Source organism: Schistocerca gregaria, chromosome 2 (assembly GCF_023897955.1).
Source record: "Schistocerca gregaria isolate iqSchGreg1 chromosome 2, iqSchGreg1.2, whole genome shotgun sequence".
Taxonomy (NCBI): domain Eukaryota; kingdom Metazoa; phylum Arthropoda; class Insecta; order Orthoptera; family Acrididae; genus Schistocerca; species Schistocerca gregaria.
In genome coordinates, this window is record NC_064921.1 from 636,948,350 (window position 1) to 636,966,009 (window position 17,660).

Consider the following 17,660-nt stretch of genomic DNA (forward strand, 5'->3'; position numbering starts at 1 on the left):
AAAGGATCTGTTTGAAAAATTTCAACGGACTGGGATTGTGACGGATGAACGTGCTGGAAAGGTAAGGCGACCGCGTACGGCAACCACAGAGGGCAATGCACAGCTAGTGCAGCAGGTGATCCAACAGCGGTCTCGGGTTTCCGTTCGCCATGTTGCAGCTGCGGTCCAAATGATGCCAACGTCCACGTATGTCTCATGTGCCAGAGTTTACACCTCTATCCATACAAAATTCAAATGCGGCAACCCCTCAGCGCTGCTACCATTGCTGCACGAGAGACATCTGCTAACGATATAGTGCACAGGATTGATGACGGTGATATGCATGTGGGCAGCATTTGGTTTACTGACGAAGCTTATTTTTACCTGGACGGCTTTGTCAATAAACAGATCTGGCATATATGGGGAACCAAAAAGCCCCATGTTGCAGTCCCATTGTCCTTGCATCCTCAAAAAGTACTGGTCTGGGTCGCCATTTCTTCCAAAGGAATCATTGGCCCATTTTTCAGATCTGAAACGATTACTGCATCACGCTATCTGGTCATTCTTCGTGAATTTGTGGCGGTACAAACTGCCTTAGACGATACTGCGAACATCTCGTAGTTTATGCAAGATGGTGCCCGGCCACATCGCACGGCCGACCTCTTTAATTTCCTGAATGAATATTTCGATGATCGTGTGATTGCTTTGGGCTATCCGAAACATACAGGAGGCGGTGTGGATTGGCCTCCCTATTCGCCAGACATGAACCCCTGTGATTTCTTTCTGTGGGGACACTTGAAAGAAACAATTGAACAGCTGAAGCAGTAAATCTCATCTGCATGTGAAGCCATTCTGCCAGACACGTTGTCAAAGGTTTCGGGTAATTTCATTCAGAGACTACGCCATATTATTGCTACGCATGGTGGATATGTGGAAAATATCATACTATAGAGTTTCCCAGACCGCAGCGCCATCTGTTGTTGACAATGGTGACTACTGTAATTTCGAAAGTTTGTCTGCCTGAAAATGTACAGTTGTCCCAGAGCATATTGCAACAAACGGTGTATTTCTATCGCTGCTCGTTTAGTTTGTATTGCCGTTTCAAATATACTGGTCATTTTTGAAACACCCTGTATCTGGGATCAAATATTTTGAGCTAGGGATAGAAAGACATGTTTAATGCAAAGGATGAGCACTAATGAACACCTAGAACTGCACTACAAGCAGTAAGTCTTATTACAAAATTCTTCAGCAAGTCATCAAAATGGAAAAAAAATCATTAACTGGTCACAAAAAATATTTGGCTACAAGAATGTAAATTTTACATGACTCTATATTAGATACATGCTGACTTTGCAGTATAGAGACAGGTCACAGTGGTGTGTGTAAAATTACAAAAATGCTTTGTTTGAAGTAGCAGATAAAAACAGCAGCTGAGTTGTATAGGAGTAGGAGCTGTGGCTATTCTCAAAGTAGCTGTTTTTCTCTTAATACGTACTTACAAGTAATATAGAAGTAATTACCATACTTATCATTTCAAATAGTTTAATGGTACTCATAATTTGTTGTATGCATATGTTGAGAAGTAGTCAGCTGTGACTGCTCCTGCCTATTAATGTGTAGCTTGACTCCTCCCATATCACTGAAGGCCTTCCTCTATGATAAGATTTACAGGACATAATGTATGAATTATCAAGATCTGTCAAAATATTTGTGCAGCTTTTTTCAGATTGTACTTCATTATAGATATCTGCATCACCGGAACAGGGATGGATTAATGAACTTCTGTGGGTGGGGGCACTTGCCTAGAAGAGAAAGATGTCGCAGGGGTCCTCCCCTTGAGAGTTATGGGAAAAACCTTCAAAAACTACTGTTTTAAGCTGTATAATACTTTAAAATGTCAAACAATTGCAAAAATATTTTTTATTTTTGGACAAAAATGTTTTAAATCTTTTGAAATGTGTAGCATCCACAACCTTTTTCTAAGTAACTTCTTTTATATAACTGTCAACACACAGCAACAATTGTTAATACAGAGATGATAAGCAAATTAAAAGACTTAATTTGTTGAGTAACATTTTTGACAAAACAAAGATGATGTGACTTACCATTCAAGCTTTCGCAACCAACGGTTGCTTCATCAGGAAAGAGGGAAGGAGAGGCAAAGACGAAAGGATGTGGGTTTTAAGGGAGAGGGTAAGGAGTCATTCCAATCCCGGAAGTGGAAAGACTTACCTTAGGGGGGAAAAAAGGACAGGTATACACTCGTACACACACACACACACACACACACACACACACACACACACACACACACACATTAAAAACAAAGATTCCAAGACTTACCAAGCGGGAAAACGCCAGCAGACAGGCACAAGAACAAAACACACAAACACACACACAGAATTACTAGCTTTCGCAACCGATGGTTGCTTCTTCAGGAAGGAGAGGGAAAGACGAAAGGATGTGGGGTTTAAGGGAGAGGGTAAGGAGTCATTCCAATCCCGGGAGCAGAAAGACTTCCCTTAGGGGGAAAAAAAGGACAGGTGTACACTCGCGCACACACGCACACATATCCATCTGCACATACACAGACACAAGCAGACATAGCCTAAATATGTCTGCTTGTGTCTGTGTATGTGCGGATGGATATGTGTGCGTGCGTGTGTGTGTGCGAGTGTACACCTGTCCTTTTTTTCCCCCTAAGGGAAGTCTTTCCGCTTCCGGGATTGGAATGACTCCTTACCCTCTCCCTTAAAACCCACATCCTTTCGTCTTTCCCTCTCCTTCCTGAAGAAGCAACCATCGGTTGCGAAAGCTAGTAATTCTGTGTGTGTGTTTGTGTGTTTTGTTAATGTGCCTGTCTGCCGGCGCTTTCCCGCTTGGTAAGTCTTGGAATCTTTGTTTTTAATATATTTTTCCCATGTGGAAGTTTCTTTCTATTATATATATATATATATATATATATATATATATATATATATATATATATATATATATATATATATATATATATTTGCACATACACAGACACAAGCAGACATTTCTAAAGGCAAAGAGTTTGGGCAGAGATGTCAGTCGAGATGTCAGAGATGTCAGTCGAGGCGGAAGTATAGAGGCAAAGACGTTGTTGAATGACAGGTGAGGTATGAGCGGCGGCAACTTGAAATTAGCGGAGGCTGAGGCCTGGTGGGTAACAAGAAGAGAGGATATACTGAAGGGCAAGTTCAGTTCTGTTCAATGAGCCTAACAATAGTAACAATGACAACAATAGGTGCAAAGCAGATAGTACCCTGAGGGAAAGGCAAAGCAAATGCTGCTGTGGCAGATTGGGAAGCCTTGCTAATATGTGGCACCCATAATTTGAACAAGAGGGAGGGCATAAATCACCTATACAGTTAGTACATTCTCTTCGGCACACAAAGTAAGATGGCTTGCCGAATACTGAATTAAATGACTCAATTTACTGACCAAGACTCTAAAGTCATTTACAAAAATTGCCATTTGATTTTAATTTAGCTTCAACTCTTGGAGGAGGGGGCAGGGAACAGCCCCTGCCACCCCCCCCCCCCCCCTTTCATCGGCCCTTGCAACTGCAGGAAGTCTGAGGTTACTGTTAATACTGCCTGCCAGGTAATTAATACACAATGTTAACAGCAAGGGTTCCAATGAACTTTCCCAGATCATGCCCTTTGAACTCTATAATAGCTAACACTTGAAACATTTTTTAATTTTTAACAAGGCAGTTGGGTGTAAGCACCACATGCTTTTATGTAATGAAAATTTTCCTTCTTAGAGATGACTTACTGTCAAAGATAATTCTATATTGGATAGAAATAATCAAATTATATTAACTTACTGATTTTTTTTATCTCCAAAGCTTGGAATGATGATGTGTGAAAGTGGCTGAACTCAGTTATTTAACAAGATCTAAAACATGCATTTTTTCAATTTAAACTTTCATCTACACCCAAAAAGTTGGAAGATTTTGCTTTACTTACTGATTCTCACCTATTTTTGGAATGTTATTAAAAATACAAGGAACAACAGTGGACCTGGTACTAAACATTGTGGAATTGCATGATTGTTTTCCTCCAGTCTCAAAAAATTCCTTTTTTGTAGTTGTTGGATTGTGTAACATAACTTTCTTCATTGTTTTTGTTAAGTATGACATAAGAGATTTGTTAGCTGCACTGTTAACTCCGTACATTTCAGTTTCTCTAATAAAATTCTATAATTTACTTAGAGAAATTTGGTGCATGTGTCACAGAAAATACTGGGTGCTCATATTAGTTAATCAATTCTTGTAAAATTTAGTAAATGGATAAGTGACAGTATTCAGATTGTGATTACTATACATATTATTATTTTAATGATAGAAGACTGTTCTAGAGCACTTTCTTTAAAATTTTAGAAAATCAGGTCAGTAATTAAAAGTTTCTTAACTATATGTGGGTTTAAAGGGACCAGACTGCTACGGTCATCGGTCTCTTAACGATATACATCACCTGTTTTGTACATAAGAGGGTGGTTTGAAAAGTTTTCAGAACAGAATAGAAAAAAAGTAATTACATCACTGAAACTTTTTTTTTATTTTTCAATGTAGTCTCCTTGTAGATTTATGCACTTTGTCGAAGGATGTTCCAGTGCCTTGATCCCATACCAAAAATGAGTTTCCTCCAGGACTGCAAAATAGTTGTCAACTCTGGCCTATCAATTCTTCATTTGAAGTGAATATTCATCCTCCAAGAAAAATTTTCAGTTTTGGAAAGAGATGGAAGTCTGATGGAGCCATATCAGGTGAATAAGGCAGATGTGGCAACAATTTATACCTTATTTCTTGCCATGGTGATGGCAAATGTGTGCAGGCGTGCATTGTCTTGATGGAAGATGACTTTCTTCCTTGCTAAACCTGGCCTATTTTCACGTATCTTTTGTTGCAATTTGTCCAGGAGGTTAGCATAGTATTTTCCAGTAATTGTTTGCCTATTGGGAAGATAATCTACAAACAAAATCCCCTTCACATCCCAGAACACTAATGCCATGTCCTTTTTCGGTGAAGGAATTGTCTTTGCTTTCTTTGGTGGTGGAGGGTCAGCATATTCCCAATGCTTTGACTGTTGTTTTGTCTCTGGGGTATAGTAGTGCACTCAAGTTTCAACTGTGGTCACAAACGGTTACAAAGAATTCACCTAAAATGGGCCAAATATTGTCTCATGCATTTTCAATCCAGCATCAATAGTCATGGCACCCATCATGCAGAAATTTGTTTCATTTCTAATTCTTCAGTTAAAATGTGGTATGCTCTTTCAGATGACATCTGGCAAGCATGAGAAATTTCAGGCACTTTCAATTGGTGATCCTCCATGACCATTTTGTGCACTTTTGCAATTTTTTCTGGAGTAGTGATGCGTCTTGCCCAACCAGGACATCATCTAAGCTCTCACAACCAAATTTTAATTATTTTGTTCACTTGGCAACAATTGAATATAAAGGAGCAGAGTCCCCCAGTGTATCCTGGAAATTGGCATGAATGTCCTTTGCTTTCATACTGTTCTTTACAAAGTAATTAATCACTGCTCGAATCCAGATTTTTTTCATCTTCACAAATCACTATGAGGGAACAACAACAGTGCCTTTTTCCTGACCAACACAAGGAAGGGAAGGCAACTATCTCATTTCCACCTTTATAATGAAGCAACTTTCTGTGCAGGTTTATGTGTACGTATATGTGACCTAAACAAAATAGAAAGAAACTTCCACATGGGAAAAATATATTAAAAACAAAGATTCCAAGACTTACCAAGTGGGAAAGCGCCGATAGATAGGCACAATAAATAAAACACACACACAGAATTTTGAGCTTTCGCAACAAAGATGAAAGGATGTGGGTTTTAAGGGAGAGGGTAAGTAGTCATTCCAATTCCGGGAGCGGAAAGACTTACCTTAGGGGGGAAAAAAGGATAGGTATATAATCGCGCGCACACACACACACACACACACACACACACACACACACACAGACACACACACACACACACATATCCATCTGTACATACACAGACACAAGCAGACATATTTAAAGGCAAAGAGTATGGGCAGAGATGTAAGTCGAGGCGGAAGTGTGGAGGCAAAGATGGTGTTGAATGACAGGTGAGGTATGAGTGGCGGCAATTTGAAATTAATGGAGATTGAGGCCTGGTGGATAATGAGAAGAGAGGATATATTGAAGGGCAAGTTCCCATCTCCGGAGTTCGGATAGGTTGGTGTTGGTGGGAAGTATCCAGATAACTCGGACGGTGTAACACTGTGCCAAGATGTGCTGGCCGTGCACCAAGGCATGTGTAGCCACAGGGTGATCCTCATTACCAACAAACACTGTTTGCCTGTGTCCATTCATGTGAATGGACAGTTTGTTGCTGGTCATTCCCACATAGAAAGCGTCACAGTGTAGGCAGGTCAGTTGGTAAATCATGTGGGTGCTTTCACACGTGGCTCTGCCTTTGATCGTGTATATGTGAACTGGTATTCAAGTAGTTCTGAAGAAGAATTAGTATAAAATCTAGAGTTATTTTGATGGCTACACATCTCAAGTGTACAGTAAGTTGTTACCTTTAGTCTTTCCAATATTTGTCTTTCACCAAGGACTTTCATTTACCATATACACTAAACACAAGAATTCTTTCACTTGTATTGATATAGTTTCCACGGTTTTTATCTTTAGTAAGCTATTGTCCTATTTATTATTCTACCACACTTTTGTTATCATTTTTGTCAGTTTTACCCTAAGAGGACTGTGCTATTTGTAAGGCACAATACTGGTACTCAGCATATTTACTCCTGCTCTGAAACTTTCTTTCATCTCTTTCATTAATATTTTCCCATCTAAAGGCTAAGAGAAAGTCAAAATCAAGGACCTATAAGCTTCAACTATTTATTTGGTAAACATTTAATGTAATACATAGCTAAACTAAAGTTGCCACATACTTTATGGCCTCAGAGGAGTGTTTTCTACCATTCAACAAGAACAACTAGACTAATGCCTTTCAACGTTGCTGCTAAAAAGGGTCTTAACCATGTTGGTCAACATTTGTCTAAAAGATGAAGTAAATGAATACAATGTAAAAACCTGGTAACTTACACTAATTGGGAGCTTATTTTTGGTGCAGTTCTGCCATTTATTTATAATTTTTCCTGTACTAATTTAGTGAAGTGCAGGTGGAAATTTTCAGTTACTCAGAACTATATTTGTATTTCACGTACACAAACTACTTTTCTCCTATAACAAACTCTTTTTTAATTTCATAATTTGATTTTATCATTTATTCTCCTGATTCTTTGTACTTCCTGCTGATGACAGCTGTTTTTTTATGTATGGATTAGGATGGTGAAGTTACTACTATCAATAAGTGTTAATGCAGAAAAAATAATTATTGTCATCATGTAAGTGAAACTATGAAAACGCTTGCTGAATATTATTAACCAGTGTTGTTGTACTATACATGAAAGATAAAAGATTTCAGCTATATCATGTAGCAAGATGCAGTTGCTTTGGCTTACTTCTTCTAGAAGTGTAAAAGGTGAGGAAGAAAACTCTCATTTAGAATATACTTTGTCTCCAAATGATTATAATAAGGTGTAACAGCAGGTTGTAAATAAAGTTATTCCTCCTACCGCGTTTATCTGGAACGCCAAAGAGTTTCCTAGCATAGTTGAGACCTGTATCTGCAGAAAAGTGATACAGGTGAACTGGACATGACTTCTGCACTGAATGTAGAGTTGCAGCTCGCACAACAGGATAATTAAACTGTTTGTCACCCAGCAGCTGCAATGGAAATGTCACATTATTCCACATTTATTAAAGGTTATAACTGTATGCACTAAATTAAAATTATAGGTTCCTAATGCCTATCTGGCAACACTACAAAACCAAATAAGCTGCTTACAGCATATACACAATAAATGTGAGGATTCATTTTTAGGCCAATGAAAAGGGCTGGTGGTGAGTCTCTACAAATGAAATCAGTGCTGGAATATGTCACAGTAGGTAACAGATATGGCTTAACTTCTTCCAAGTCTTTGGTGTCTGTAGAATGTGCATTAAGTGAAATTGTGTTTAGTCTTTTATCCTTTTACTACTGAGACATAATCACTACAAAGCCCATCAAGGTGCAGTGCCTGCACAATGTAGTCAGTTCGAGCAATGAGGCCTTGTAGGTGTAGGTGTATGTGTGTGTATGTGTACTCTGTTAGCTCTGAAGACGGATTAGTATGAATGATTAGCAATGTTCTGAGTATTTTTTATATGCATATTTATGCATCAACACTTCAGCTAGATGCAGTTATGGTTTATTAAACACAACTTCTTGCAAAATACTTAATTGAATAAAAAAACTTATTGTTTTCAGGTTATACTCTACATAAAAGAGAATGCTTATACACAATGTGTTTGACTATTACAGGCAAAGCAGCAAGTAAATGACAATGAAACAAGCAAATAATCCCAGTAAACATAGGTCCAGAAATCAGTGGTTTCCATGATATTATGTATTTCCATGATATGATGTTTGCACAGTTGCAGTCATACCAACATTAGAACAAATGTCTGATTTTTTTTTTTCCCTTATGGTCAAAGGATATGTACATGATACATGAAAAATGGTGCACACTATCATGTAAATGTGTAGGAATACTTAGCATGTATCTTTGGTGTGCCTTACCATAATCATCACACCCCAGGTCTCCGGACTTGAACCCACTGGATTTTTTTGAATTTAGATATTTAAAAGCTTTGGTGCTCTCCAGCACTCTTTAAGGCATCACCGAACACTGGGGATGCATTGCAGATGGTTGTCAATTCATTCAGAACATGCCTGGGATTTTTGAACATGTACAGGCAATGATGGTCAGGCACATGAAGCCTGGCTTCACGTGAATGGTGGCCATATGAAATAATTTTGTAATGTGTTTGACCTCAAATTCATATCTGCAGTTTGGATCATTGGGGATTCTGTTACAAGGTGCCCATGTGCCTGGTCTTAATATGTCCTAGTGAGTAAACCTTCAGTTTCTAGACCTATGTTTATTAGGATCATTTGGTTGTTTCATTGTCCTCTACTCATCCCTTTCATTTGTATCTGAAATAACTGTACACACTGAGAAAATATGGTATGTGTCCATGCCTGTGAATACAGATGTAAAAATATGACAAATATCCATGGATGAAACGATATGAAATTAATTTTGTACACACTGGCAAGGTACTTCTTAAACTACTACAAAGTCTAAAATAGCTGCCAGTTGACAAATTTAAAATGGTAATAGGAGCATCATAAAAAAAAGAACCATCTATAATGTTGTGGTTGGCAGGAGAGCCAACACTGTGTTCCTAGAGGAGGCCGAAAGGCACGTGTTTTAGCTCATCCAGGCTGGCGTGAGGTCTGGAACAGGACAAGGAAATTAGACTTCAGAAAAACGGACGTAGCTGGTGGAATACTTAACTTTAATCCATTAAAGATGAACGTCGCTTGTGACAGTACATGATTCACAATATCAAAGGTAATGGAATATGGCGCCTTGCTAGGTCGTAGCAAATAACGTAGCTGAAGGCTGTGCTAACTATCGTCTCAGCAAATGCGAGCGTAGAAGTCAGTGAACCATCACTAGCAAAGTTGGTTGTACAACTGGGGCGAGTTCTAGGAAGTCTCTCTAGACCTGCGTGTGGCGGCGCTCGGTCTGCAATCACTGATAGTGTTGACACGCAGCTGATTTAAAGGCTACCATCTAGCAAGTGTGGTGTCTGGCGGTGACACCACATATAATACTGAATAATTCATACATAATTGATTTAATAATTTAAACAAAAATGTGAATAAAGTGCTATATTTATGTGGAAAATTTTATATGTAAGTGGTGTAGTATGTAAGACAAAATTTTCACATTCAAGCAATGTAATATTTATGTTAAATTTTTGTATGTAACTCATATGTGTAAATTAATTATGTGACTGAGCACAACTTGTTTTTATAGGAATCAGTTGCATGATGATGATATCTCATATTATGCTAATATTGTCTCCATATAGGTTTGATTGGATTTGAAATGGTTTTGAATTAATTACTCTACACTATATTTGTTATCACATTATCAGACATAAGACATAACTTTTCTACGCTGACTTTTTCTCCACTATACTCCCCAATTGTATATAAAATGATTTACAGACTAAAACATACAATAAAGTGCGATACTAAAGTATTACAATTAGTGTAACTTATCAGCCAGGACTCTATTAGTATAAATGGTGGCAGTCGCATTAAACTGTAAATGCTTATCAGTAATAGGTGGAGATACACTATCTGATGAAAAGTATATCAGCACCCATTAGCGATATAATGTGGGGTGTGTCAACCCTTCACTTTCATGATGGCATGAACTCTGCTGAGGACACTTTCAGTGAGGTGTGTGAATGTGTGTGGAGACGGCAGTCCATTCTCCTTCAAGAGCCAAGACCAGAGAAAACAGTATTGTTGGATACTGCGGCTGGAGTGCAGTCTATGCTCTAAATCACCCCAAAGGTGTCCCATTAAATTCAGCTTGGGACTCTGGGCAGGTCAGTCCATTTCAGAAATGTTATTGTCCATGAACCATTGCTTCACAGATACTGCTTTATGAGGGTGCATTGTCATGTTGATACAAACATTCATTGTCTATGAACTGTTCCCCTAATGATACAGTACACAATGCTGTAAAATGTCTTCATATCCTACAACATTTAGTGTTTCCTTAAGAACAATAAAGGGACCACATACTAACCACACTATAACATCACCTCCTCCATATTTCACTGTTAGCACTGTACATGATGGCAGACAATGTTCTCCTGGCATTTGCCAAACCCAAACCAAAAATGTTCAAATGTGTGTGAATCCCTAAGAGACCAAACTGCTGATGTCATTGGTCCCTAGACTTACACGCTAAAAACAACACACACATACCCATGCCTGAGGGGGGACTCAAACTTCCAGCAGGAAAAGCTGCGCAATCCGTGACATGGCGCCTAAGACTACACTGCCACTCCAGGCTGCAATCTTTTCTCTCAATTCAAGAGCACCTTTAGCATTCCCTATTCCACCAAAATGAACCTTTCCTCATACAGAAGGATTGGTTTGCAGTTATCCTATATTGACATTCACAGTGTCTAGACTTGTCAAATTATGACGAAAATTATCATTCCACATAAGAACATAGAAAGATGACACAACTGTTTAGAAAGAGCTGTTTATTTAGTTGGCAGAAGAGATGATAAGACTGGAGAAAATGAAATTATTCAGGAATAAAAAAGGATTTACCATTCATACTACTTTTGAAATATCTTTCTTATCATTTCCTTCTTCATAACTTTCTTAGCTAATTACATAAAATCTCACTAACCAAAATGCATGCCTTTCTTTAGTTAGACCATTGTTTTGAGCATATCTGATACCAACTATATATTTGTTCAAAATGCCTCACAAACATGCCGCAGGCAGTTTAACATTGCATTAATTGTGTCATAAAATTATGCATCTTCTTGTAAAAATAGACTGTGCAAGAGGAGTGATTTTTTTTTATATAGTAGGCTATGTGATATTTTAGGGGTGGCTTAAAGAAAAGGAAAAAGAATTCTCAGAGAAATTTTGAAAATAATTACATTCTAGCTGCCATAATTTACATAAGTAATATAGTTAGAGATTTGGAGAGTAAAAACATACTAAATAGACTGTAAAAATAAAAAAATAAAAACAAGTTATGTGCTAATATCAGCCAATGATAAATATTATAATTCTTATATTGTACAATCTTTTCATCTTATTTTTGTCTCTAACTTCTCTGATTTAAATTTTGAGCTCCAATGTTGAATTTCTTATCATTAATTATATAATTGTTGTGTCTTAACTACAATTTCTAGTCTAAGACAGCAAATACAAACATTAGTTACATTGATATGTCACCTGTTGTGCTGAATAGTAAGGAGTAATACAGTATTACAAATTATTTTTGCTTGTACACTGAAGATATGGTACTTACATTAAGCAATATATCAAGTGTGGACTCTGATACCCTTTCATTTTTGAAGTAGAAAGTTCTTATAGCTTCAGATACAGGTGTAACATCCTTTATTTTGTCAGCTATGTCAGTGGGTACAAGGTACTTGAAATTCTTATCCAGGAATGACAGTACTTCATTTTTTGTTAATAAGTCTGAAAATAAAAGAGCAGCATGTATACTAATATCTAACCTAAATTTCTTCTCTCTTATTATTCATGAAATATGTAGAATATAAACAGTTTAGGAAATTATATCAAATGGATTTTTTAAAGGTGATCTCAAAATATTTAATTAGGATAGTTTTTTCAGCTGCAACAATGAAGAGTGTATATGTACACACACACACGAACACACGACTGCCGTCTCAGACAACTGAGACAGCAGTTGCCTGGGACTGCACTGCATTCATGCGTGTGTGAGTTGCATTTGCATGAATGTGTGTGTGTGTGTGTGTGTGTGTGTGTGTGTGTGTGTGTGTGTTTGATGAAGGCCTTACTGGCTGAAAGCTATATTTGTGACAGTCTTTTTGTTGTGCTTATCTGCAACTCAGCATCTCCATTATATAGTGAGTAGCAACTTTACTTTTCACAATATTGTTACATTCCATACTGGATTTTTCATTGTTTGAAGATTAGAGATATGGTAGATGAAGGGGGAACAGTGGAGAAAGGGGAAAGAAAATACCAACATTTAAAACAATTTTGATGAATTCTGCACAGCTTCACAAATAATAGGTGTTGCACACACAATATATTATCATAAGTGTCTAAAAATTTTGTTAAGGTACTTTCAAGCAACCTGTCCACAGAAAGACACTATAGCTGACTAATTATGGAAAAACTGCAATAAAGTACACAAAGGAGTTACTGGTTTCAATTATTGTTTTCCTCTTCCATGCACTGCTTTCTCCTCTGATCTGTGATCCTAAATTACCTTCCCTTAACCCTTAAATTCTCTATGTAAAACATCGGCCTCACCGTGGGTGGGGAAGCTTGAGTGCCTCAGTGATACAGATAGCCGTACTGAAGGTGCAACTACAATGGAGGGGTATCTGTTGAGAGGCCAGACAAATATGTGGTTCCTGAAGAGGGGCAGCAGCCTTTTCAGTGGTTGCAGGGGCAACAGTCTGGATGATTGTTACATTAACCAAAATGGCCTTGCTGTCCTGATACTGTGAATGGCTGAAAGCAAGGGGAAACTACAGCTGTAATTTTTCCCGAGGGTATGTAGCTTTACTGCATGGTTAAATGACAATGGTGTCCTCTTGGGTAAAATATTCTGGAGGTAAAATAGTCCCCCATTCATATCTCCATGTGGGGATTACTCAAGAGGATGTCATTATCAGGACAAAGAAAACTGGCATTCTATGGATTGGAGTATGGAGTATCAGATGCCTTAATTGGGAAGGTAGATTAGACAATTTAAAAAGGGAAATGAATAGTTCAAAGTTAGATATAGTGGGAATTAGTGAAGTTTGGTAGCAGGAGTAACAAGACTTCTTGTCAGGTGAATACAGGGTTATAAATACAAAATCAAACGTACACTTAATAATGAGTAAAAAAAATAGGAGCATGGGTAAGCTACTACGAACAGCATAGTGAATGCATCATTGTAGCCAAGATAGACATGAAGCCCATGTCTACTACAGTAGTACAAGTTCATATGCCAATTAGCTCTGCAGATGATGAATAGATTGAAGAAATGTATGATGTGATAAAAGAAATTATTCAGATATGTCAAAATGTCTAAGTATGGTTGGCCAGAGGACAAATGTAAGGATGTAGAGGCATATAAAACTAGGGGTAAGATACATACTGCCTACAGGAAAATTAAAGAGACGTTTGGAGAAAAGAGAAACACCTGTATGAATATCAAGAGCTCATATGGAAAGCCAGTTCTGAGCAAAGAAGAAAAAGAAGAAAGTTGGAAGACATATATGGAGAATGAGATTTTCACTCTGCAGCGGAGTGTGCGCTGATATGAAACTTCCTGGCAGATTAAAACTGTGTGCCCGACCGAGACTCGAACTCGGGACCTTTGCCTTTCGTGGGCAACTGCTCTACCAACTGAGCTACCGAAGCACGACTCACGTCCGGTACTCACAGCTTTACTTCTGCCAGTATCCGTCTCCTACCGTCCAAACTTTGCAGAAGCTCTTCTGCGAACCTTGCAGAACTAGCACTCCTGAAAGAAAGGATATTGCGGAGACATGGCTTAGCCACAGCCTGGGGGATGTTTCCAGAATGAGATTTTCACTCTGCAGCGGAGTGTGCGCTGATATGAAACTTCCTGGCAGATTAAAACTGTGTGCCCGACCGAGACTCGAACTTGGGACCTTTGCCTTTCGCGGGCAAGTTGTGATTATGCACCCACAGATGACACAAAAGATAAGGAGAAAGACACATTCTGGGCCACCCACAGGGAGACTATTGAAAAAATCTGAAGAAGAAAGTAACCGATTATCATGGGAGACATGAATGGAAGAGTAGGAATTAGAGGATCCTGTAGAATAGTAGGAAAACATGGAAAGGAAGAATACAGTGACAATGGGGAATGATTGATTGCAATTTGTGAACAACTTGATCTAAAAATTACCAATACATTTTTCAACCACAAGGGCAATCATAAATGTACTTGGCAACAGAACACTAAAGAACTTCACTCTATAATAGATTACATTATCGTTAAACAAACAAGTAGTTTCAATCTAGCAAAAATGAAATCTTTTTGGCAATGGAAGAATGCAAGGAATGATACAAGTAACACAAATAAAATGAACCAGACTGAGAAAGATGAAGATTTACCTTTCAATACTGACAGCCTACAAGACAGAAGTATCAGAACACTCTATGCAGCCAGGATGGAAGGGAAACTGGTTGAATCATTTGAAGGAAGCACAGAGAAAATATATGACTATAGAAAAACTATGTGAAAATCATAGCAACAGAGGTGTTGGGTAAAAAAGATAGCAACCACAACCGTGCAGCAGAGTGGTGGTCAGAAGAAATAGAATGCCTCGTTAGAGAAAAAACGAAATGCGTTGAATGATAAAACAGAAGAAACAAGATCAATATACAAGGAAAATAAGAATGAAGTGATGAAAAAAATAAGGATGGCAAAAAATGAAGCATGGCAAATAACGTGCGCCAAGATTAATAGCAAGTTGTCGCTAGGCAATGAAAACCTCGTAACTCCATCTGACAATGAAATCCACGTAACTCAATTACCGAATGTAGACAATTATGCCACATAGCCTGTTGAAACCTTCCTTCTTTGAGTTGTACGGTGTCGCCAAATAGCAGTAATAATGAAAAACTCACATCTCCAGCAATATGTAGTTTGTGCTGTAAACCTAGCACCTCTGGTAATCACCATTGTTAGTGTGCAAGGCAAACACATGTTCTGAGATTAAAATGTTTTTTGATGTGGTAGTAACCTTTTTGACTGACAGACCCAACACTGCTTTATTGCTACACGTACATGTTACTATTTCTAGGTATTTATGTATTGTATTTTAGTATACAGAATTAATAATGACCTCATTAAATACAACATTAATTTACGAGTTTTTCATCACACATAAAGCAGACTGCACTCAGTACATACGAGGTTCTAATTTTAGAACTTAACAGAATCCTATACATTCTACAGCAACTACTTTGTTTTCAACTATGGGTAAAAAGAGTAAATTCACTCTTCACTTTTGTGAAACAAGCCGACAATTGGTCATAATGTATAAAATCACCGGAAGAAGATTCTAGTCAGGTTCCTCCTTGTCCTGCACCAAAAGAAAGAGTAGACCTACAAAATGATGGTAAACCATAGTTTATATTGTTGTAACTTCAAGTAAGATCCTTGTTTGAAAGTTGAGGTGATTAAATTATTTAAATATTATTGATGACATTATTTTTTACACTACAGATGATGCGGAAAAAGAAGCCATACTTATATTTACAGCACTTGTATATTTGGAGAAACCTCTTAAAAATGTTGACTGGAAAACATTACTTAAAATTAGGAACATAGCAAGGGTAAAATGGAAGGAATGTAAGATTAGCTACCATTTGACACACTAAAGCTAAGAGGTCAACAGCTGAAAAAGGGAGACAGTAGTTCAGAAGAGAGTGAGGCTGGGCTTTAACCTATCCTGCATAAGGATAAGATTTTCACCAAGCTCTCCTAGGTCATTGTCAACTGGTAAAAAGCTCACGAGATTTTGACCATCTGATGTGGCTGAAAGCCCAAAGAGATTCAATAGAAGCTGTAAATGTAGGTTTGCCTTCCTTCATCTGACTTGTACAATGTGAGGTCTCAGGATATATTGCTGTGTCATGCACCTTCCATAGGTGGAAAAGTCTTGTCATGGTATGTTCTCCCAAGGTTCTCAGTTACTATGAGGGAATGTCACCTACTCCAGATGCCTTGTTTGTGCTTATGTCTTTCAGTGTCCTGTCAAATTCTTCACACAATATCATATCACCCATCTCAATTTGATCTACATCCTTTTCCTGGTCTGTCATATTGTCTTAGTTCTGTTTTCTTTGCATAGCTCTTCTAAATATTCTTTCCACCTTTCAGTCTCCCTTCATTACATAGTTCAGGGTTGCCTTCTGAGCTCTTGGTATCCTCACAGCAGCTTCATTTCTCTCCAAAGCGTTATTTAATTCCTGTAGGCAGCATCCATCATTCTGACAGTCATGTATGTTTCTACAGATTTGTATGCCTCCCTGCATCCCCATGACACTGCAAGGCAGAGGTTGATATGGCATCCTATTGACATCCCTTGTGTGTTTGTGGTCTAGATGAGTTCTAGCCATTCTCATTTGCCTTTTTGCACTTACTGTCAGTCTTTGCTGCATTTTAGTTTTTGTTCTTTCATAAATTAAATACAACAGAATTTCTATTGGACCTTTGTCTTTTTGCCTATTTGATCCTATCTTCATTATCTCATCTCTCAAAGCTACTTATTCATCGTCTATTGTATTCCTTCCCCTGATTATTCAACCATTGTCTAATCATCCCTTTGAAACTCACAGAACAGTAGTCATTTCAATTCATCAGGATCCCATTTTCTATCTTTCTGCAGTTAGTTCAGTTTTAATCTGCAGTTCATAACCAAAATACTGTTGGCTGAATCCACATCTGCTCCTAGAAAGAGTTTTCAGTTAAATATTTTGGTTTTGAAATCTCTGACCAGCCACTATATAATCTATCTGAAACCTTCTGGCATCTCTAAGTCTCTTCTACATATAAATCTTCTTTTGTAATTCTAACAGCAAGTGTTAGCTATGATGAAATTGTGCTCTGTGCAGAATTTTACCAGGCAGCTTCCTCTTTCATTTTTATCACCCAGTTCATGATTTACAATTTTCCTATCTCTTTCTTTTCCTGCTGGTCATCTGAATAAGTTTCCTTTGGCTTGCCACACATTCTTTCAGTCTCTCAATTATTTGTGGAGCCAGCAGGTACATAATGTACAACTGTGGTGTGTGTTGCCTTTGTATCAATCTTGGCTATGACTATACAGTATGTTCACTATGCTGTTTATGATAGTTCACCTGTGTTCCTATTTTCTTTTTCACTGTTAGACT

At 37.9% G+C, this 17,660-nt stretch overlaps 1 protein-coding gene and 1 non-coding gene across 3 annotated transcripts in view; both read right to left on the minus strand.

The window, feature by feature from the left end:
• Positions 1–17,660, minus strand: part of LOC126334668 (juvenile hormone esterase-like) — a 113,742-nt gene that overhangs the window by 16,621 nt on the left and 79,461 nt on the right. For both annotated transcript variants that reach the window (XM_049997134.1, XM_049997133.1), the window contains 2 exons: positions 12,049–12,221; positions 7,654–7,804 (listed from right to left, as the gene is read on the minus strand). In XM_049997134.1, the coding sequence (XP_049853091.1) occupies positions 7,654–7,804; positions 12,049–12,221 (324 nt within the window). The remainder of the gene's footprint in view (positions 1–7,653; positions 7,805–12,048; positions 12,222–17,660) is intronic.
• On the minus strand, positions 14,077–14,151 carry Trnas-cga (transfer RNA serine (anticodon CGA)). The gene has a single exon. It is a non-coding gene; the product is annotated as a tRNA-Ser (tRNA).